The 20,905-nt window shown below is 54.4% G+C and overlaps 1 protein-coding gene across 2 annotated transcripts; it reads left to right on the plus strand.

Moving 5' to 3' along the window:
* The first annotated feature begins 1,355 nt into the window (after positions 1-1,355).
* TPST2 (tyrosylprotein sulfotransferase 2) lies at positions 1,356-19,599 on the plus strand. 2 transcript variants are annotated; one of them, XM_053282729.1, is made up of 7 exons: positions 1,356-1,511; positions 11,446-11,509; positions 14,752-15,674; positions 16,103-16,301; positions 16,841-16,894; positions 18,006-18,054; positions 19,138-19,599. In XM_053282729.1, exons 3-6 carry the CDS (start codon positions 14,833-14,835, stop codon positions 18,033-18,035), a joined length of 1,125 nt encoding a protein of 374 aa, XP_053138704.1. In that variant the 5' UTR covers positions 1,356-1,511; positions 11,446-11,509; positions 14,752-14,832; the 3' UTR covers positions 18,036-18,054; positions 19,138-19,599. The 2 variants fall into 2 exon arrangements, with proteins under 2 accessions (XP_053138704.1, XP_053138705.1); XM_053282730.1 differs by lacking the exon at positions 11,446-11,509 and having other exon boundaries at positions 1,358-1,511.
* Positions 19,600-20,905: the final 1,306 nt, after the last annotated feature.

Here is a 20,905-nt window from a genome sequence, read left to right on the forward strand (position 1 = left end):
GACACCAGCATTAAAATACATTCAAGATGTTTTGAGATGTGTGTGGTTCCCAGTTTAGGCCTCGCATGGTGTCATCTTAAGCCAAGAGGGGCAGAGGTTAGGCTGGCAGGGTCTAGCCCGAGCCAGAGCAAAACAGCAGCTCGGGGGGGGGGGCATAGGCAAGGGACCCCACGAGCTGCACACCACACAAGCACAGCGAGGGGCTGGAGTTGCTGGTGCTCAGAGATCCTGAGACAAAACTAGCCCTCAAAGCAGCCCATGAATGCACGTCTCTTTTAGCCAAGAACGGAGAGATAAGTGAGGTGACTATGGGACCAAGCAGCCAGTTGTGGCGGAGGAGCAGGAAGAAGACCCATTGGATCTGCCTCTGCCGGATGCTGCAGGGCACAATTCACTTTGCACCAAGGCAAAGAAAAAGGAGGTGCTGCTGGTCCCCCCTTTTGAAGCCGACCTGTACAGCCGTTCCTGGGTTCTGTGGCCAGGTGGCTTTTGGGCACCAGCAATCACAGGGAGCCCTCTGGAAACCCTCCTGCCCTCTGGCAGCAGCACCACCACTGGGGCCGGACTTCCTCAACGCCAGCTGCAGCCCCCAGCTATAGGGGCAGCTGCCGCTCCTTCCTTCTCCTGCCCTCCTCTTTCTGGCAGCTTCTGCTTTCCTACTGGCCTGGGCTTGCTCTTTCTGGGCCCTTTGGCGACATTCTGCTCTGCCCACTCTCTTTTCCCTGGGGAGGGCGTTCACATGTGTTGTGCAAACACACACACGGCAGAGTCCTTGCAATTAGCCAGCGTGGTGTAGTGGTTAGAGTGCTGGACTAGGACCGAGGAGACCGGAGTTCAAATCCCCATTCAGCCATGATCCTTGCTGGGTGACTCTGGGCCAGTCACGTCTCTCTCAGCCTAGCCTACTTCACAGGGTTGTTGTGAGGAGAAACTCAGGTATGTAGTACACCCCTCTGGGCGCCTTGGAGGAAGAGCGGCAGGATCTACGTTCTCTGGCTGATGAAGCCCTGCAGCAGAGAGGGCCCCAGTAGTTCTGCGCGCCTCCGCTGAAAGGAGAAGTGCCCTGACCGCCCCCGCCCCCCCCTTAGGGCTACCACCGCCCCCACCCCCGAGGCCTGGTCTGAGGAGGCGGACAAGCCCTGCCTGGAAGCCGGGCTTCGCGATGGGTGCGGGAGGGGCCGGTGAGGGTCAGGATTCTCTGCTCGTACTCAGAGACACGCTGCCCTGCTTAGCAAGCCGCCCTTGACGGCAGCAGGGCAGTGCACTCTGCACACGCTCGAAGGCCCGCTGGCAGCCGGCTCCTGTGCTGCCCCGGCGGTGCCGCCTCAGGGGAGGAGACGGAGGAGCGAGGGGGGCGGGAAAGGCGGCTGGCCTCCTCCCTCGAGCGCGTGACGTCGCCGAGAGGCCGGGCGGAGAGACAACATCCACGGCACCACCGAGGCGCCCGCCCGTCCGGTGCCGAGCAGGAGCCCGGGCTGCGCGACCGCCGGCCACCCTCTCCCCCAGAGACGGTAAGTGGGCGGGGCGACGGCAGGCAGAGAGACCCCGGCCGGGAGGAGCGAGGGTCCCCCAGTCCCCTCCCCACGGGCATCCGCCAAGAGCTGGCCGGCCCGGCCGCCTCGCTCGCTCGTTCCTGCTGCAGCTGCCTCTGGCTCTCGGCTCTGCCCGGTCCCCGCGCCGCCTTGCCGCTTGCCCCCCTTCCAGGCGCCCCGTCTCCATCTTGGCCGGCGGAAACAAGGGGCGGGGGCGGGGGGGAGAGGAGACCCCCGTGGCCGCTGCCTTCCTCCCCACGGAGGCTTGCCTGCCCGCTCCTAGTGCCGCCCTGCGCAGGAGGCAGCTGCGCCGGCTCTTGCCTTCCGCGGGGCGAGCTGGTGCGCCCGCAGCGCATCCTCCGAGGAGAGGCGGCTGGAGCTCCGTTGCGGGGCGGGGGCGCTCTGGCTTCCCGGGGTGGGGGGCTCCCTGACGCCTGCCCCGGGGGGCTCTCCCTTCCTCCGGCTGCCCGGGATCGACGCGCCGAGCAGCCGGCCGGAGAGAGCGCGCGGCGGCGGCAGTAGCCGGTCCTCCCTGGATCGGATCCCGCGGCGGCCTCGCACCAGTGGGGAAGTGACCGGTGGAGAGGAGAGCGAGAGTCCTCCGGCTTCCCAGCCCCAAGAGCTGGGGGAGGAAGAAGGAGAGCTTCCCGCTGGTCTCGGGCGACGGGCCGAGGCCGCTTGAGGCCCGCCGCCCTCCTCGCTCCGGCTGCTCTCGTGCTCTCCTTCGCCGCCGCTGATCCCCTCCCCCGCGGCCCGCCGCTGCGGGTCTGGTGCTTGTCGACCCCGCTCCTCCCCGGGCGGGGGGAGCACCAGGAGTGATGGGGCCGGGCGGGGCGAGGCAGGCTCCGCAGGGATGGCTGCGGCCTGGGAGGAGAGTTGCTCTCGTGGGCCGCCGTGCTGGTGGTGCCGGCCTCTGAGCTGGAAGGATCCAGTTGCATTCTGTTCCATCATGTCTAACGTTTGTTGCTTGGTTTTCTTGATATACCGCCCCTGTCCCAGAAGAAGGCTCCAGGTGGCGGACAAACCGTTCAGTGTCAGTCGTGTACTCCATGGATTTTCTGGTCCGTTTTTTAAAACCCACTGAGCTGGTGGTCGTCATGATGTCCAGTGACGGCGAGTTACGTAAATGAGTGCTGTATTATGTGAAGAAAGACTTCCTCTTTGTCTCTTCTCAGTTGCCTGCCAGCTTCACTGGATGAGTCCAAGTTCTGGTGTTACAAGAGAAAGAGGGAAAACCTCTCTCTCTCTCTCTCTCTCTGCTCCACCGGGGCCTTTACGCACAACAGGCTTTACCGCATGTTTACAGGGAGGCTTTACTGTGAACTCGAAAATTGTCCCAAAGAACCAACACAAATAGTGGGATTTTTTACCCTGGATATAAATCGGGTTACACTAATGCACAGTGAGAAACACGAATTGTGTGTGAACTGCTCCCTGATAACTCTCAGGGACTTCGGGGTAAATCTGGCTGATATGTGAAGGCACTCCCTCCATTCCAGAGGAGATGCGAGTTAAAGGGCTCCCCTCATAGAGAAGGCACTCTGGTCTCTTGATCCTTGTGCTTTTCTGCAACCTCTCCACTTCTGAGGCATCTTGTGTCTTGTCAGGCTCTAAGAAATCTGAATTCTCTCTCTCTCTTTCCACACCCCCCCTTCCTTAAAATGTGTTCCTAAGCTCTTTTTCATAATGTCAATTACAGAATAGGGCTGCCTAGTCTAATTGGAAGTGGAAGAAACACAATATCAAACAATATCATTTGTTTGGTATATCTTATTTGTTTGCTATATCTTTGTGTAAACCGCCCTGAGCCATTTTTGGAAGGGCGGTATAGAAATCGAATGAATGAATGAATGAATAGTCAACACAAACGTTTTCCCACCCAATAGCTAAACTAGTTTAGTGAAAGCTCGGTGTTTCCCCACGGATAAACTAAACATTTATAGCAAAACAAATCTTTGCAGGCCTGATTGTTGCCTACTTTCCATCTCCTCCTCCTCCTCTTTAAAAAGTGTGTTGCGTGTCCTTGTGGTTTGGGGGCTACCCGAGCGACTGCAGTGTTGCCCAATGGGCTGAGATCCATGGTGAGGAGGCGGGGGGAGCTGGCGTTTGACTCAGCCAGGGTTCTGCCTTTTGCAGCAGTTGTGCACTGACCACAAAAAACCCGCTGTTCTTCCGGTTTCTCACCCTTTGCTGGGAAGTTTTCGTTTTGATGCCGTGGCGCTTTAGGTTGCAGATGAACTTCTGAGGTTTTCCTGATGGGGACCTGGGCTTGACTCCTCCGGGCCCAACCGCCAGCCTCCTCTTCCTTCCTCCTTGGCTGTGGGCTGGCCTTTGCCTCTCGGGCTGACCGGCCTTGCAGGGTCAGAGCGAGTGGCTGCAGAGTGAGTGTGGCGTGGCGCGTTTGAAGGTGGGAGACCCAGTTTGAAGGCCCCTCTTGCTGTGGCGCTTGCTGAATGACCAGGTGCCAATCTCTGGCCTACCTCTCAGGGTTGTTGGGAAGTCAGGGAGAGTGGGATGCAAATGTTAACCATGAGCTGATGAATGCTTTGCGTGCACATTGTTGCAATTTGAAGCCAGTCTTTCGAGGCAGACGTGGGGGTGGGTAGGGGTGTCTTGCCCTCCTTTTTTGGCCCTTGCTCTTGTAGACCACTGGCCACCGCAGAGCAGAGGGAGCGGACTTGTCCTCTGTCCCTCCCGAGGGCAGCACTGCAGCCGATGGGTTGAAATGTCAGAGAAGCTGCTTCTGGCCGAGTTTGGGGCGGTCTGTGTGGTGTTCAGGTGGGCTCTCCTTTGATGGGGTTTTCCAGGCAAGGCTGGACAGGCACCTGCCAAGGATGTTGTAGCCATTTCCTGCGCTTAGCTGGGGGCTGAACTAGAAGAACTCCAAGGCCCCTTCGAAGGCCAACATTCTGTGATTTGCTAATGCTTCCAGGACTATAATCCTGTGCCTGGGAGAAAGTTCCAAGGTGCTCAGTGGGGCTGGGCTGAAAGCACGCCCACTGACTGACCACCCACTGCAGCAATCTTGGAGGCCCTCTGGCTACTGCTTCCATTTTCCAGATGGGGGAACTGAGGCAGTGTTCCCTCTCACAGGGATTCCCAGTCCAAGATGTTGTTCACTACAACTCCCAGCATCCCTAGCTGCAATGGCCTTTGGCTGGGGATTATGGGAGTTATTATCAATAGCATTTTTTTGGACACGTTTTTAATATCCTGCTCTTTTTCCAAGGAGCCCAGAGTGGTGTACTACATACTTAGGTTTCTCCTCACAACAACCCTGTGAAGTAGGTTAGGCTGAGAGAGAAGTGACTGGCCCAGAGTCACCCAGCAAGTCTCATGGCTGAAGGGGGATTTGAACTCGGGTCTCCCCAGTCCTAGTCCAGCACTCTCACCATGACACCACGCTGGCCCTGACATCTGGGAATTCCTGGTTAGAGCTGGTTAGTCTAACTGAGGCCCAGCAGGAGTTTGCCCAGAGCTGCACAGAGAACCTGTGCCAGAGGTGGGATTTGTTGCGTCCCGAATGCCTCTAATGGCTTCTTCTGTCCTGTAATTGGGTCTGGCAGAGGCCCACAGCTGGCCTCCCTCCTGTTCAGTGCCAGCAAGCTGGGGTTGAGACACCGGGGTGCGAAAGCTGTTGGCACCACTGAACAGCGGCACTAAAACGCCGAAAGAGGAGTTGGGTTTTGCTTTCAGAATCATTATCCAAGGAAATGCATGCCCATTTGGGTTGGCCTGCACACCAGGTCCTGCAATGGGGTGCCCTGGGTGATAGGGAACTGCTGAGGATGGAGGCAGGAACTCTGGGGGGTGGGTGACTCTTCCCCCTTGCCACTGCAGGCAGCGAGAGGCACCGGAAGCTGTGTGGATTCCTGGACGCCCTTGTGACGCGGCTTTTCAACCCTTTCTGTGTGCGCCAGTTTGGTTTAGAAGCCAGGCTGAGAGAAGAAGCCCCCCCCCCCCGCTCCAACTGATGTGGAACTGCAAAAATTCAAATGCAGGGGTCTTCCCCACCCCAGTATTTGGATGATCAGTGCAGGTGAACTTAGGGTTTAAGTTGGGGGTGGGTGGGGGGGAAGGACGAAGGGACGGACTCTTAACCCAGAGTATTGTAGGATTTGAGTTTGACAGTTGGTTCTCACGATTGCCTTACATTATTGCTTAGACGAAGAATTATTGCCTTGGGTGGATTTTGCTTATTAAGAGGAGAGCCTGAAGTTCAGGGATAGAACGCTGACCCGATTCCATGCAGTTGGGTCCTGGTCCAGTCGCCAGCAGCAGCTCCAGGGAGAGCTGAGGAGGACGGAGAGCAGCGGCCACTCAGGGTGGTGGGCAGTGCTGAGCAAGGTGGGTGGGCCAAAGATCTGACTCTGGCCCAACGGTGTTTGGCGGCGAAGGCAGACCGTCGGGTGCCTCAGCCCTGGACCTTCGGAACAGGATGCTTCCAAAAGGGGTTCCCTTCTGTCAGTGCGGTTCCAGTGAAAACACTCCTTTCTGCTGGAATGGCTGGACTCTTGTGTGTGAGTGCATCCGATAAGCCACATTCCTGTGCAAAGCTGTCTTGTTCCCGAGAAGACTCGACTCCATGTTGCCAATACTGGCCCTGCCAAGGCCACGTAGCTGCAACGCTGCTTGCTGTGCTCTCGTGTCTCTGGAAGGGCTCTGGACAGCCCCGGGGCTTGCTCCGGGAGCGGGGATCCCCCCCCCCGTGAGATGGGTCCCTTTGCCTTTCCTGTGCCTGCTGGGCAGGAGCGATGGGGGGCGGGCAGCAGAGGTGGGTGCCAAGGAAGGTGGCCCTCTTGACGCTGCCGGAGTGGCAGTGTTGCACCGCCAGGAACCTCATGTGCCTAGACAAGCACTGGCTTGCAGCTCGCCTCCTCCTCCTCATGGAGCGCTTGCCCTCTGGGTCTCTTGAGAGGAGCAGCTGGTTTGCAGCCAAGTGACTTCAAAGCTTTGGCTGGGGCGCCAGTAGGGTTGGCGCTTCCAGTTCCTCCTGCCAGCTGCTGGACCTGCTCACCAGGAGGGCAAGGCCACAGCATTTGCTGCTGCTTTCTGGTCGTTCTGGCAGCGTCAAGAGTGTGTCGCCAAGCACAAGAGGACTCCGGAAGAAGCAGGCTTCTACTGAGTCCGGCTCAGGCCGGTGGTCCATCTCGCTGAGCACTGGCTGGCAGCCACTCTCCTAGGCCTCAGGCAGAGACGGGTCTTTTCCTGCCATACTTGGAGATGCCTTCAGGAGTGCTCTTCTGTGTCCAAAGTACGCTACGTACCTTATCTGCCATCGAAGGGGGAAAGAAAAGAGCACCATGCGGGGGGGGGGGCTTCTCACCTTTAAATCCTCCCTCCAGCCATTAAAAAAAGGAATAATTTCCTGCATGTAGAAAGCTGTGTGTGGAAGGCAGGGCACCAACTCCTCCCTGGCACTCTTGCTGGTCTCTTTGCTTTTCTGCTGCAAGGCTTTCCCCTTTCCCGCCTTACTGCTGCGGCAGAGACAACAACAACAAATATTTATAGACCGCTTTTCAACAAAAATTTCCAAAGCGGTTTACACAGAGAAACAATAAATAAATAAGATAAGATGGCTCCCTGTCCCCGAAGGGCTCACAATCTAAACAGAATTAGAAGACAGCCACCAGCAACAGCCACTGGAGGTGCTGGGGGTGGAGAGGGCCAGTTACTCTCCCCCGGCTCAGTAAAGAGAATCACCACATTAAAAAGGTGCCTCTTTGCCCAGTGAGCTGCAGGGGTTAGCAGGAGACCCCACAGGCCACAGTTGCCAGTAGGGTGCATTTTGTGCCAACAGGCGACAGACTGCACAGCCGGGATGGGCTGCTTTCGCTTGGCTTGGAAGCGCTGAGCCCACCTCTGGCTTCATTCTCCAGCACTTGGCACCTGCTGGAGTAAAGCTGAGGGGGAGACCCTCCCCTGGTCAACCTTGTCGGGTTTGGAGACAGCCTCCCGAGGCTGTGCTGACAGGGCTGCTGCTTCCTCCATCGTTCTCGGCATAAAAATGGGAAGGAAGAGGGGACCAGGGTGGGGGGAGCTGCCAGAATCACCCCAGTGCCGCTTTCCTTGGTGGAAGTGCCCAGATGCATGGGAGCTATGGGCCCAGAATCAGTCCCTGAGCTCGACATCCCCCATGGCTGTGAGAAGCTGAGCATGGGGTGGGTTTTCTGGTGCTGCTTCAGTTAGACCAGCAAACCAGGAAGTCCAAGGGAGGCAGTGATGATGGAGGGCCCCCCCGCTTACCCAGGTGGGGGCAGAGGCCTGGCCTGGCCCTTTCCCAGGCTCTTTGCACCTTTGCCCTGGGAGCGTGTGGGCTTGTTTGAGGACAGTCGATACATACCCAGGTGAACAGGAAAGCAGGATGCTGCAAAGCTGGCAGTCTGCTCACAGCAGCCAGCAAAATCCATATGGTTGCTTTGTGCCTAAGAAGCCAGGCGTCATGGAAAGTCCAATAGCAAACTCTGCCTGATGGCTTTCCATTGACGCTGGGTCTGTGCACATGCTCAAGTCTTCATAATGGGAGATCTAACTGTGCAGTTGAAGTTCAGTCTCAAACAATGGCCTCTGTTCCAGACTTCAAAGCCCGTCTTGTGTTTTGGAGCAGGCGTGTTTGGAGGGATCTTTCCACCCGGTGATGCAGGCCCCCCCGCCCTTGTTACTTAATAGTTGAGCAGAATCCAAACTGCACCATTGGGAGCCTTCGGAAATGGCTATAATTCTGCAAAGAATTTGGAATGACGACCATTCTGGCTCTGTCCCTGGATTCAGTGGTGCTGCATCAGAGGGCGTCTCTGGAGTGTGGGCAGTTCTGGTTGCTTGAGTGTGTAAGAGAAGCAGCCTCTTGCCTGCCTGTCAGACAGGAAAGGGACTTGACCAGACAGAGCGTGGAGGGCTGATCTGCATGCTCAAAAGGAGGGCTGTTTTGGCCATGAGGACTGAGGGGTGAGGAGAGAAGCCCCCGGCCGGCTGACTGGGTGCCAGGCCTGGACGTTGGCCTTGCCAGCTCCCAAAGGTTGCTTGTGCTGCTGGGACTGGCCTTTGCTGAGCACCTGCCACTCTGGCAACCTGCTGTGTCCTTTCTCTCCCCGCCCCCCATATGCCTTCTGAAGTAGAAGCCTTTTTGATTGGGGTGGGGGGGATCCAGACCTGTTTATTTCGAAAATGCCTGGAGTTTAAGTGGGGGAATGAAATGTCTTTCCCATCACAAAAGCTCCCCAAGACGGTTGGCAAAGGGTGGGGCCACGCCTGCTCCCCCACAGCAGGGTCCCTCGGATCATTGCCGGTTTCCTCTCCTCCTGCCCCCAGGCCTAAGAAGGCCGCTCCCCCTGAATGCCGCAGCAACAGCCGGTGCCTCTCCAGGCTCCCTTGGCAACCAGCACAGCTGACCCTTCTGGAATCCTGATCCTCCTGGCCGGCCAGCCAGAGCCCATGTCTGCAAAGGAGGGGAGGGGAGGGCCTGTGCTCAGGCTCATGGGCGGGGGTGGGGGGGGGGGCTGGCCTATCCTCTGTGCAAGCAGAACAGGGGACCCAGGAGGTCTTCCGGGAACTCCTGTGAGCTCTGCTCCATCAGCTCTCGGGTTCAGGGTCTTTCTTCCTTGCACTCTACAAGTAAGGACCCAGCTCAGAGGGTTATAGATGTGGCAGGGGTGGTGATGTGGGAAGGACTGAGGGTGCCCCTCTCTCCAGGGATGGCCCCCCAAAACAAAGGCCCGGCCCGGCCCCTAAGCTGCGTAAGAGGCCGTGTTTAGGAAGCCATGTTTTGGACCTACCAAGGGGGAAGGTGCCTCTCATCTCCTCTCCCCTCCCAGGGTGGCTCTCTTTTCCATCCCTTATCTGGGGGCTGCTTCTGTGCCTTGCTGTTCCTGCTATCTCTGGGGGGGGGGGAGGGGGTGCTTGTGAGCAGCCTCTGAGCAGAATGCCTGTCTGCTTGCTCCTGTCGCTGAGCCAGCTTGCCTGCCTGCCATCTGGGAGACTCGGTGAGGTGCTTGCCGTTGCATGGGGCGCTGGGTCGTGTTCTGCCGCCTTCCTCAGTGTCCCTTCTGCACATGTGCTTCCTTGAGGGTCTGTCTGTTTGGCACCTTGAGAAAGCAATCCAGGGAGTTGCCGTCAGGTGGGCCAACAACCTCTGCTGACATTACGGGCCACTGTGAGAAAGGAAGCTGGAATGAGGTGGCCGTAGAGGGTCAGCAGTCAACTTAAGTGGAGCAGTGGAGAAATGCTGGACCAACCAGCAGAAGGTTGCTGGTTCAAATCCCTGCTGGTACCTATATCAGGCAGCAGCAATATATGAAGATGCTGAAAGACATCATTTCACACTGCGTGGGAGGAGGCCATGGTCAACCCCTCCTGTATTCTACCAAAGAAAACCACAGGGCTAGTCTGTGGGCGCCAGGAGTCGAAATCGATTTGACGGCACACTTTACTTACTTACTAGAGGGTCAGCAGGAAGGCTGTGGCCAGTTGTCAGCATGGGCCCCTGCGGGAACTCAGTGTCTGCTTTTTCAGACAGATGAGAGGAGGCTGGGCTTTCCTCTTGAAAGGAAAAGCCGCCCCATCTGTAAACCCATCTTTTTGCATGGGCAGGGGCAGTGCCTCAGCTCCTCTCTTCACCCATTGTGAGCATGAGTCACAAACATGTGCTTCCTAGAGCTGTTTCTCTCCCATCTTTCTTTGCTCAAATGGCTGAGGGCAGGAGTCACGATCACAGAACTGGCGGAAGCAGGGAGGATGCCATTTCAGTGGGATAGATCCCTCCAATTGACTCCCATGCTGTTGGGTCATGGAATTTGAGTGGCTCAGCTGCCGTTTGTGGAAAAGCTCAAGTGTGATCGTACAGCCATTGACCCTGGGATCACCCACCTTCAGGGGCGTTCAATCTGTGAAACTGGAATTCATTTCAGTCACGTTGCCACCTCGGGATAACCATGCTAAACTGCCAGTATAGAACTGGGTGCCCCACCTCTTTGTCCAGCATCTCACCCCCCTGCAATGCTACTTGCTTAGTTTCATGTTCGTCTTCCCTGAGGTAACCATGTTTGCTTTCAGTGTTTCATTGATCTAACCAGTTATCTTTTCGCAGAGGGTTTGAGTTTGTTGCAGGTACAGCAGTTTTGTGTGTCACACCTGTTCTTTCTCCCCTCTCTCAAAAAACCACAATCATCTTTATATGAGAAAAAACAAAACCTGTTCCCCTTTCTTCTTCCACTTTTGGGTGAACTTGGAAGGTTCTCCTAACACAAGAGAGATGTAACATAATACGGAATCAGAATCCTATGGAATGCAGTTGAGCGTTCCTAGGGCGCTTTCCAGATTGCAACTACCACAGTGTCACGATGTGTCTGTTAAGTGGGCTTCCGTCTTGCCTCTGTTTCAACATCGCAATCCCTGCGCTGTCAGCAAGATGCTGTTCACATTTCTGATGCCGCCTTTCGGATTTATCCTTGCGCTTCAGTCCTACAACGTTGCATGTATGTCGCAAATAAATAGCTGTGTTTTCTCATCGTAGGAGGTTTGCGCAAACTATTTCCATTTTCAAAACAATCCTGCCAAGCTGAAGCATTATACTTCTGAACAGCCTGTCATCTTGGAAGCGCCCTGGAGGCCTTCTGGAAGAGCTGTGTCTTCACTGAAAGGCAGATGCTGATGGGGCTTCCCTTGGGGGGACCTTCCAGAGCTTCTTGTTCTCACCCACCCGGCCTGTTGGGGGACACAGAACAAAACCTCGGATGTTGAGCCAGGTGTAGGGGGGGGCCACACATTTTGGAGAATGTGGTTGTTAAGATGGAGGGGAACCGACTCATGGTGGGCGAGAGTGTCGTCGTCTTGCTTTCCCAAGATTCATCAGCAGTGCTGCTAAACAGCTCACTGACCTTGTGGTTCCCCTCCTTCTGTCTCTTCCCCCCCCCCCCAGGATTTATCTCTCGTCTGGTATTTACAAGGAGCAGCCAGTTTCCAAATGAACTTCCCAAAGAGAGGTGAGTATATTGGCGTCGCAGTGGGTTCTCTCCACATCTCTTGGCAGTGGGTTAATGAATATTTGATGGGGCTGCCTGCTCCTTCTCTCTTTCTCCCTCCCCATTTTCTAATATTAATATTTGATCACTTTCAAGAGCTACAAGAATCAATTTAAAGTCAAGCGGGCTGTTGGCATAGAGGCCCTGCAGAAGCCCAGGAGGAAGGGCTTGGAAGCCCAGGTCTGGCTGGTTGGTTTGTGATGTGGGGGGCGGGGGGGGCGTGGGCATGGGGGCTTTTTGCAGATGTGTTTCTGCCTCCCCTTTCTCCCCACGTGGCACTCCAGGGGACCTATCTGTGTGGCTCCAGCAAGAGGAGGACTGCAGGAGGTGTGGGCATTTGTACCTGCCTGGCCATCTGGGCATAGTCTCCACCTTGGACGCCTGACATCTGCTTCCTTGCTTATTTATTTAAGATGTCTTTAGCCCGTCTTTCTGTTTAGCTCAAAGGCAGCTTACGGAAAAGGAGAAAAACCATCAAAACTCCAACGCAGCCTGCAGCAGGCTGATCACCAGATGCCCACCTTCCACGAGTGGTTGCCTTGGCAACCAGGGTGATGATGTTCTCCGTGTAGGATCCCCCCCCCCCGCTCTCTCTGGCTGCTGCTCTTCCTTCTGGCTCTGGCTGCGGCAGTGGGGCGGGGGGGGGGGACTTGGAGGGCAGGCGGGGTGTGGAGGGCTGTGTTGATCTAGCCTCTCTCCCTTTGTCCTCCCTGACGCCCCGCCTGCTCTTCTCCTGAGCTTTTCGGGTGCCTGTCTCCTTACTCTGGCGGCAGAGAAAAATGTGCAGCTGCGCCATGGATGCTCTCTGTGCAGTCAGGGCTGCCCGTGTGAGAAACAGGATTCCAGTGTGGTGGCAGAGGCGGCAGCAGCAGCGGCAGCATCCAAGCCCCCAAGGAGCTTGAGGCTTGAATTGGTCCTCCAGGCGGCCATCAGCAGCAGCGCTGGCGACTCTCCAGAGTCCCTGGAATCTCTGGACTGGCTCCGCAGCTGCTTCTGAGTGGCTCTCTTATTTATTTATTTTTTGTTCTGTTTTGCTTTATTTAGCACATTGACATACCACCAAACACAAGCGTCTCCTGGCGATTTCCTATTCTTGACCTGAGGACATGATTGCCAAATATCGGTCGCAGCGTCTCGCACAGTCTTGAAGGCCTATCTGGGGGCCTTAAAGTGCAAGTTTTGAGCTGCCCCCTCACCTCTTGCTCTGCTTCCACTAGTGACTGCTCAGGGTGGGGGTGGGGTGCACAGGAAGCCATTATCGGAGGAGGAGATCCCTTAGAGGGAAGCAGGGAGTTCCCAGGGGGGGGGGGCATTTTCTCAAGTTGCTGCCCCCTGACTTTGCTGCTGCAGAGTGCTAAGCTGGATGTGAACGTCACACACACACACACACCCCTTCACCCTGACTTTGTACATTCTGCTATTCCCCATAAGTATGGGGGAAAGTATGACATTTGGTATTGTCCATCCCAGCATCTGTATTTTATTGTTAAAATTTCTATACTGCCTTTTATCAACACAATCTCAAGGCAGTTCACACAAAAGTTAAAACAAGACTATAAAAAATACACAGTTAAAATATTAAGCTAGAATATAAAAATACAGATCTGATTAAAAAGAATTTTTTTAAAAAAAGCACAACCTCCTATCTATATATTTAATTCTCTAAGGCATACCCATGACTAATCCCGTGTGTGGCAGCTCTCACGAGAGTTCGCAAGCAGAAGCACCTGATTGGGCAGTGGGGATTCCATATGCAGATAGGAAAAAGGAGCCTGTGACAGCAGAAGCACCATGGTGATTGGACAGTGGGGATTCCATATGCAGATGGGGGGAGGAGCCTGTGATGGTTAAGGTCAGTTGGAATGCAACTGCTACTGGTGGGAAGATGTTCTGGATTGTAGAGGAGAGGAATATATAGATATAGATATAGATATAGATATATGATAGTGGGCAGGGGGTCTATGAAGAGAGGGGTCGTAAGGGAGGAAAGAGCCCCTTCAGGAGAAGGAGGCTGTTGTTGTGTGAATTAGATGAGGAAACAAGATGATCAAGGTCTGTAAACTCAGAGAGAGAGAGAGAGAGAGAGAGAGAAAAGGGAGGAGAAGAGAGACAAGGGCGAGGGACGAGCCAGAGCCTGTCAGCGGCCTGAGGGGAATGAGCGGCTATGGCGGCACTGGCAGCAAGGAAGGGTCCAGTCAACCAGTGCTGCTGCTTGGGGCTACCAAGGCCATTGTCACAGGCAGGCAAGGGATGGCCCGATCCTGTCAGCAGCCTGAGGGGAACAGCCGTGGCCGCGGTGGTGGCGGCAGCAAGGAAAGGCCCAGTCATCTGCTGCTGCTCTTGTGGGGAGGAGCAGGAGTGGGGCTCGGGTGGGGAGATCTCTGGGGTGAGGGGGGCTGTGGCAGGGGCTGAGGGGAGCCATCCAATACTAGTGCACAGATGCTCTGTGCGGGTTAAGCTAGTCTAACCATAAAAAACACAAAGCAGCAGCAATAGAAACACTCATATAAAAGCCTGCGTAAAAACACCGAGATTCCATGGCCATCAAGAGAGCATTCCAGAGGCTGGGGGCAAGCACTGAGAAGTCCCTGTCCCTCATGCACAACAGCCGAGCCTTCCTCATTCTGTCTTGCCGTTCAGTTTGAAAAACTGACCAGATGCTGGCCACCCCTATCTAAGCCGAATGCCAAGGAACTTTAAGTGGGGGGGGGTCTCCAAGGGTCCAGTCAGAGTTCTGCACATTTTGGCTGCCCCTAGTAGCCAACCGAAACTGTGTGGTTCCTCTAGACCCCCCCCCCCAACCTGAGCGCAGTTCTCTGAGTCTAGTGGGTCGGTTGCAGGCTGACCCCCTGCTGGATGCCCACAAGAACATGGCATCCAGAAAGGCATTTCTCCAAGGAGAAGTCGCCTCCTCGGGTAGTTTCTCTGCATCCAGGCCCCTCCTGGGATAGGGATCACCCACCCAGTTGTGCAGTGCTGAATGTGGCTTTGGAAGCCTGCTGCTGCCCCTTTCCCCTTTCCAGCTCCAAACCTGAAGCTGGAGGAAAAGGCTGGGGCGCATCCTGACAGAGACCACAGCCGCCCTGATGCCCAGTGAGCAGAGAAGGAATCGGGTACTCTGGCATGATATGTGGGGGAGGGAGGAATGTGTGTGCAGAGCATGTCCCCAGCCCTGCCTTGACTTGTCGGATGTTTCCTTGCAGGCCGCCTCCGGCTCCCGTGGCCCGGATGCTGAGGGCAGGGCCAGCACCACCTGTTCCCAGGCCCATGTGGATGGGGAGAGGATGCGGGTGACCATGAGGCGGGTGCTGCTGGGGGTGGGCTTTGCCATCGCCCTGATGGTGTCTGCCCACCTGGGCCAGCAGATGCTGCAGTGCCAGCAGATCTTGGGCCAGGGCTCCGGCCCGCGGGGGCTGATGCGGCCAGAGAACGAAGAGCTGGTGATGCTGGATGCCAACCGGGTGGAATACCGCTACAGCAAGGAGATGCCGCTGGTCTTCATTGGCGGCGTCCCCCGGAGCGGGACCACACTGATGCGGGCCATGCTGGATGCACACCCAGAGGTGCGCTGCGGGGAGGAGACCCGGATCATCCCGCGCGTGTTGGCCATGCGCCAGGCCTGGTCCAAATCCGGGCGAGAGAAGATGCGCCTGGACGAAGCTGGGGTGACGGACCAGGTCTTGGACGCGGCCATGCAGGCCTTCATCCTGGAGGTGATCGCCAAGCACGGGGAGCCGGCCAGGTACCTCTGCAACAAGGACCCCTTCACGCTCAAGTCCTCCCTCTACCTGTCCCGCCTCTTCCCCAACTCCAAGTTCCTCCTGATGGTGCGCGACGGCCGGGCCTCCGTCCACTCCATGATCACCAGGAAGGTCACCATTGCGGGCTTTGACCTCAGCAGCTACCGGGACTGCTTGACCAAGTGGAACAAAGCCATTGAGGTCATGTACACCCAGTGCCTGGAGATCGGCCGCTCCCGCTGCCTCCCCGTCTACTACGAGCAGCTGGTCTTGCACCCCAAGCGGTCCATGCAGGCCATCATGGAGTTCTTGGACATTGCCTGGAGCGACGCGGTCCTGCACCACGAGGAGCTGATCGGGAAGCCGGGCGGCGTCTCGCTCTCCAAGTAAGTGGCTCTTGCGGGGGGGGGTGTGGCGGGGGCCTGCTGGGACCAGGGGCAGAAGGTGGCCTTTCAGGGGCAGAGCTCACCAAGGCAGGCGCTCAGTGTGGCTCCAAGGAGGACTCCAGCATCATCTAAGGTGGGGTGGGGCAGGAGGCCGATTCGGAGCTCTCCTTGTCTTGGGAATCGAAAGATATGGAGGTAGGGATGTGTGTGTGGCGTCAGATGGGGAGCATCCTGGCGTCTTCCACTGTGTGTTTGGCAGATCCCACAATGGCTGCAGTCAAGAGGAAAAGTGGGTCAGGTGGTGACTGCTCTGGGGAGGGGGGGGCAGAGGCTTTTGTGGTGCTTGAGAAACCCAGGCGGGAAGTGGGAGAGGTCTCCTTCTGTGTGCTTGGCCCTACTGAACCCTCCTCTGCCATGTCTCGATGCAGAATCGAGCGATCCACAGACCAGGTGATCAAGCCAGTGAACACGGAGGCCTTGGCGAAGTGGCTGGGGCACATCCCAGTGGACGTCCTGCAGGACATGCCCCACATTGCCCCCATGCTGGCCAGGCTGGGCTATGACCCCTATGCAAACCCCCCCAACTACGGGAACCCAGACCCTTTGGTGGTCAACAACACACATAGGGTGAGTGCAGCTTGCTCTGGACTAATCAAAGATCTTGTCGCTGATTAACTGAAGTATCACTGCTTACCTTCTTGTCTGAGAGCTTCAAATGTTGACTAAAGCAGCTAGTCCTCTTGGTTCAGAGGAAGAACAGCAGCCTTTTTCAGCTCTAGAAAGCTGCCCATGTTCTCCCAGCCTGAGATCAGAACATTTTATTTGGTGGTTTCAGAGGGAACTGGTGCTGCAGGTGTGACCATGCTTCTATCTTTCCCAGCAATCAAGGCTTTCCACATACCTGCTTGTAAACTTGGGCAGAGTCATGGTATATTTGGAGCTGTTTAAACAAATTTTAAGGAGTTAGAAGTGCTAAAGGGAGTTAGGGTAGCAAGCTTTCTGGTTGCACAGAGCTTTCAAATGTGGCTATAGAAGCATCCTCTTCCTGTATTGCCTGGGTGGTGGAGTCCGTGTGACTTGGATGTGGAGCGAGGCCAATCAGCAGGGTGAAGAAATCAGGTGGAGGGGGAGGCGTGCCCTGACCTCACATGTTGTTGTTCTCACAGGTTCTGAAAGGGGATTTTAAAACACCTGCCAATCTGAAAGGACACCTCCTACAGGTAAGGAGCTCCCCATTAACGTCTCTCCCCCTCCCCCACCGGTCCTGTCCCCTGCCTCGAGAGTGGGAGAAATGGCTCTGATTTCTAGGAACCACAACTGGGTGGTTAAGTAACCAGACACTCAGGATGCTGCTGTCCTCCCTGTAGGGCCAGCACATCAAGGAGCTTTTCCTCTGTGATCTAAACTATCTTCTAAATCGTTATATTGATAGAGGGTGGTTGCTTCCTTAAAGGAGTGGGTGAGAAGAACCGAAGGTGGAAGTGTGTACAGTTGTACAGGGTGATCTAAACACAAGGAGGCTCTTCTCACAATCGAGGGGGTTAGCAGGGGGAGCGGGCTTAGCCTGCTCTCTCCGCACACGGGCAGGGCGGCAGCCCTGGGTGGCTGGATCAGCCGCCCAAATGACTGCCAGCTCTGTCACGGAGCCGGTGGGGGCTGGGGAGTTTGGGTGTGCAGGGCGTGCTGGAGAGACCCCCCCAGCTGGGAGGCTGCTTTTGAGCCTCCTGGTCGGGGGGGTCTCCTCGTGAGTTGCCACGGCACGGAGCTGCGCCACGGCAACTCACGATTTTAAAAACCGGGTTTGTGGAGCACTTGCTCCGCAGTCCCGGTTTAAGGGGGGGGGGTGCTGTGGTGGGTTAACCGCCTGGAGGCCACCAGGCCCGCCTGTGAGCCCAGTGGTTCTCACGGTCAGGAGAAATCAGGCTAGGCAATCCTAGCCCGATTTCTCCTGATAGTGGGAATAGCCTCAATGTGTTTCAAAAGAGAGCAGAACTCCAGCCAAGTTTAGAAATCACTTTGGACAAGGAAATGCTCTCCCCATGGTGACTTTTCCCTGTCATTACCTTGTGATTAAGCTTTTTTGTAAAGGTGCCCCCAATGGTGAGATAAATCTTTTCTGAAATAGAAAAGTCCCATTGCTTTGAAATGTGAAAAATTTATAACTTCTCACATTTTGAAGCAACGGGACTTTTCTATTTCAGAAACCATCCCTGCAGGCAAGGAAAAATGAGGGTTAGTGTATGATTGCCTTTCTCAGCTGGGCCAGGATTAGCAAATCTGTGGAGACCACAAATAAGATCCTAATTATTCTTTATGTTTGGGCTTTTCTAGGGGTCTCAAAATACTACTGCTTTTCACTGACAAAGCTAGTGATTTCCAGGTATGTAACTGAGCGTGCTTGTGCACCAGATGCATCTGGCAGATGTGTCTCATCAGCTCCTCATATGTCCTACATGCAGAGCTGCCTCAGGAAGCTCACGGAGTTCGAGGATGGTTGTGCTGTCTGCTTCTGAAATGCGGTTTCTCTTCGCTGCCTGCTTAAGGCTTTTTTGGGGGGAAGCTGCTGAACGTGGGGAGCATTTTTTGGGGGGGAGGGTGCGACTTGTTTCTTCAGCTATTCAGAAGTATTTCTTTAAAAATAAGAACCTAAAAATGGAAGAAACTAGGTTTGCAACCTTTAATTTTATTTTAGAGATTTTTTCCCCATCTTAACCACTTAGTATCAAGGCCAAATTGTGACAATGAATCCATCATTACACAAAGCTACATCACTCCTCTCCAACGTGGATCTCCAGATAGTACTGGCTAAAGGCCTTTGTGGCTGGTGTGTGTGTGGGGTGGGTGGCTGATGGGCGACGTGGTCCAGCAGCATCTGGGCACCCAAGGCTGTGAACCCCTGGATTAATCAGTTGGAATATAGCAATAGCAATATAAACCTTTTCAAATTGACCAAAAAGGCATCCCTGACTGAACACACATCACATTTTAAAATAAAATGTGTTAGAAACTGCAGGTGACAGGAGCCCTCCTAGAAAGGACCCATGCCCTTCATGCCCACTCAGAAAGGTGTGTGCCTTTTTATTTGCTGCTGGGGGCCTGTGATGACGTCCACACCCATTGCAGCAGATGGAATCAGGAGGAGGAGAGGAATTCCCCTTTCTGCCAGAAGACAGAGCCTCTTCTTCGACAAGATGCCACATCTAAACCCACCAATGGTGCTTTTCCCCTTCAAAACTGGCATTAGTCGCATGCTGATGTATGCAGACAGTCTACTGGATTCGCTTGATGAATCGGCCAAGGTTTATTTGAGTGACAGTCCTAAAAAACAACCTGTTGGGAAGTTCTGTCCTATAACCCAGAACAGACATTGGGAAAGGAAATTAATCAAAGGCTCAGTTCAAAGAGATACTACAGTGCTGCCTTCCAGAAGTAACTTTTCCTCCTTTTCTCTTTTGGCCTCTAGGTGCAAATTGCTTTCTGTTACTCTGAAGAGAAGATGGTTTGCAAAGTGTTGACAGTGGAAATCCATTATCCAAGCATATTGCTTGTTAATGATATTGCCAAATCCAGTGCTCTCTGCAAAACTTTTTTTTGCATTTATTTGCAAATTTCAGACATTTTCCAACTCCTGAGCACAAGACGTCTGTCTTGATGGACACGTCATGGTAAAGGGCAAAAGCTGTGGAAATGAAAGATCTCCAACTGCACTGGAGAAGATTTTATACTTGTTTGGTTGGAGACCTTTTAAAAAGTCATCTTGTAATTTGTCCTCTAAGTTGCAGACCACAAATAGCTCGATTAATAGAACCTTATTAGAGTGCTTTTGTCTTAACAGGTGACAATCTGAAACTTGGCCTCCTGTCACTCTCTTTTTGTAATTTACAAGAATCTATTTAAGAATTAATATATGAGGCTGTCTCCTTCACTTCTTGCCTTGCTTTATTTCATGCGTTAAGTTTTGAGATATATAAAACAAATCAAAGCTCAGTCTGTCAGAGCCACATGGCACCTATTATAAAGACCATTTCTGCTGCGTTCCTCAGTTTATTTTGCAGATGTTTGTCACAGAGAGAGAATGTGTGGATAGGCATATTCTCTCTCTCTCTCTCTCAGAACTGGGTGAAATAACAGGTAGACGGAATATCCGATCATCAGTGTGGACAAAAATCTACCCCGATATTAACATTGCCTCTGCCCTCAAGCCTCGCTGGGGCCGCAGCACAATCACAGAAGGCGACTCTGCTGTGTGCAGCCCACACAGGCACACTGGAGTCACAGGTGCTGCCAGGACTCCTCCTCATGGCTGCTATTCAGCAAGGGAGCTGTTGGGGGGGTTTGGGTTTCAGCCTCACAGTCTTCCTCCACTCAGCCCAACAGCTGCATGAGAGGATGTGAGCTATTGTGAGGGCTCTGCGTGTTTCTTGTTTCTTAAAAGTTGTTTTAATGCAAATGAATGGGGTTTTTTTTGAGGGCCAAGAGCCCCCCTAACTTAGCTGCAAGCATTATACGTGCTAATTAGCAGCGTTTATGGAAGGGGAAGTAAAGGTTGCTACTGCTACATTGATGTGTGGAACTTCTCAGGAATTGCTGGGAGCAGGGGGGAAATGAACTCCTCCCACCTACAGAAGAACAACCTGAACTTAATAGGACCAAATGTCTGGCATACAATAACCTGTGGAACTCATTGTCACATGCCACAATCAACTTTGTAGAATAGCTGGTCTGTTCATGGCTGCTGCTATTATTATTATTATTTTACATTTTATGTCCTGCTCTTCCTCCAAGGAGCCCATAGCAGTGTACTACATACTTAGGTTTCTCCTCACAACAACCCTGTGAAGTAGGTTAGGCTGAGAGAGAAGGGACTGGCCCAGAGTCACCCAGCAAGTCTCATGGCTGGATGGGGATTTGAACTAGTCTTTCCCAGGGCCTAGTCCAGCACTCTAGCCACTACACCATGTTGGCTAGGATATTATGGAAGGGTACGATTCCTTTTTCTTATAAAAACTGCTTTGGTGGGGTGGGGATTGAAAAGTAATATATGAAAAATAATACGCGTATGGTGTGCTGCTTATGAGCCTCTCAGGGTTGCGGGGTGAGGAGGGGGGACCGGCTTGCTGAAAGAAGTTTTTGCTGCATAAGGAGGGGGCCTTTCGCACATGACGGCACAGTCGTCCCCCAGGGAAGGAGAGCGACAGACTGCTGTGTCATCTGCATGCCTCTCAGCACTG

This window comes from Hemicordylus capensis, unplaced genomic scaffold (assembly GCF_027244095.1).
Source record: "Hemicordylus capensis ecotype Gifberg unplaced genomic scaffold, rHemCap1.1.pri scaffold_30, whole genome shotgun sequence".
Lineage (NCBI taxonomy): Eukaryota > Metazoa > Chordata > Lepidosauria > Squamata > Cordylidae > Hemicordylus > Hemicordylus capensis.

What these genes read in the sequence shown, in the direction of transcription:
- TPST2 (XM_053282729.1), top strand. Translation starts at nt 14,833, where the DNA reads ATGCGGGTGACCATGAGGCGGGTGCTGCTGGGGGTGGGCTTTGCCATC. An exon ending in TGGTCAACAACACACATAGG is followed by an intron (nt 16,302 to 16,840) that starts GTGAGTGCAGCT and finishes TTGTTCTCACAG; the next exon opens with GTTCTGAAAGGGGATTTTAA. An exon ending in TGAAAGGACACCTCCTACAG is followed by an intron (nt 16,895 to 18,005) that starts GTAAGGAGCTCC and finishes GGGCTTTTCTAG; the next exon opens with GGGTCTCAAAATACTACTGC.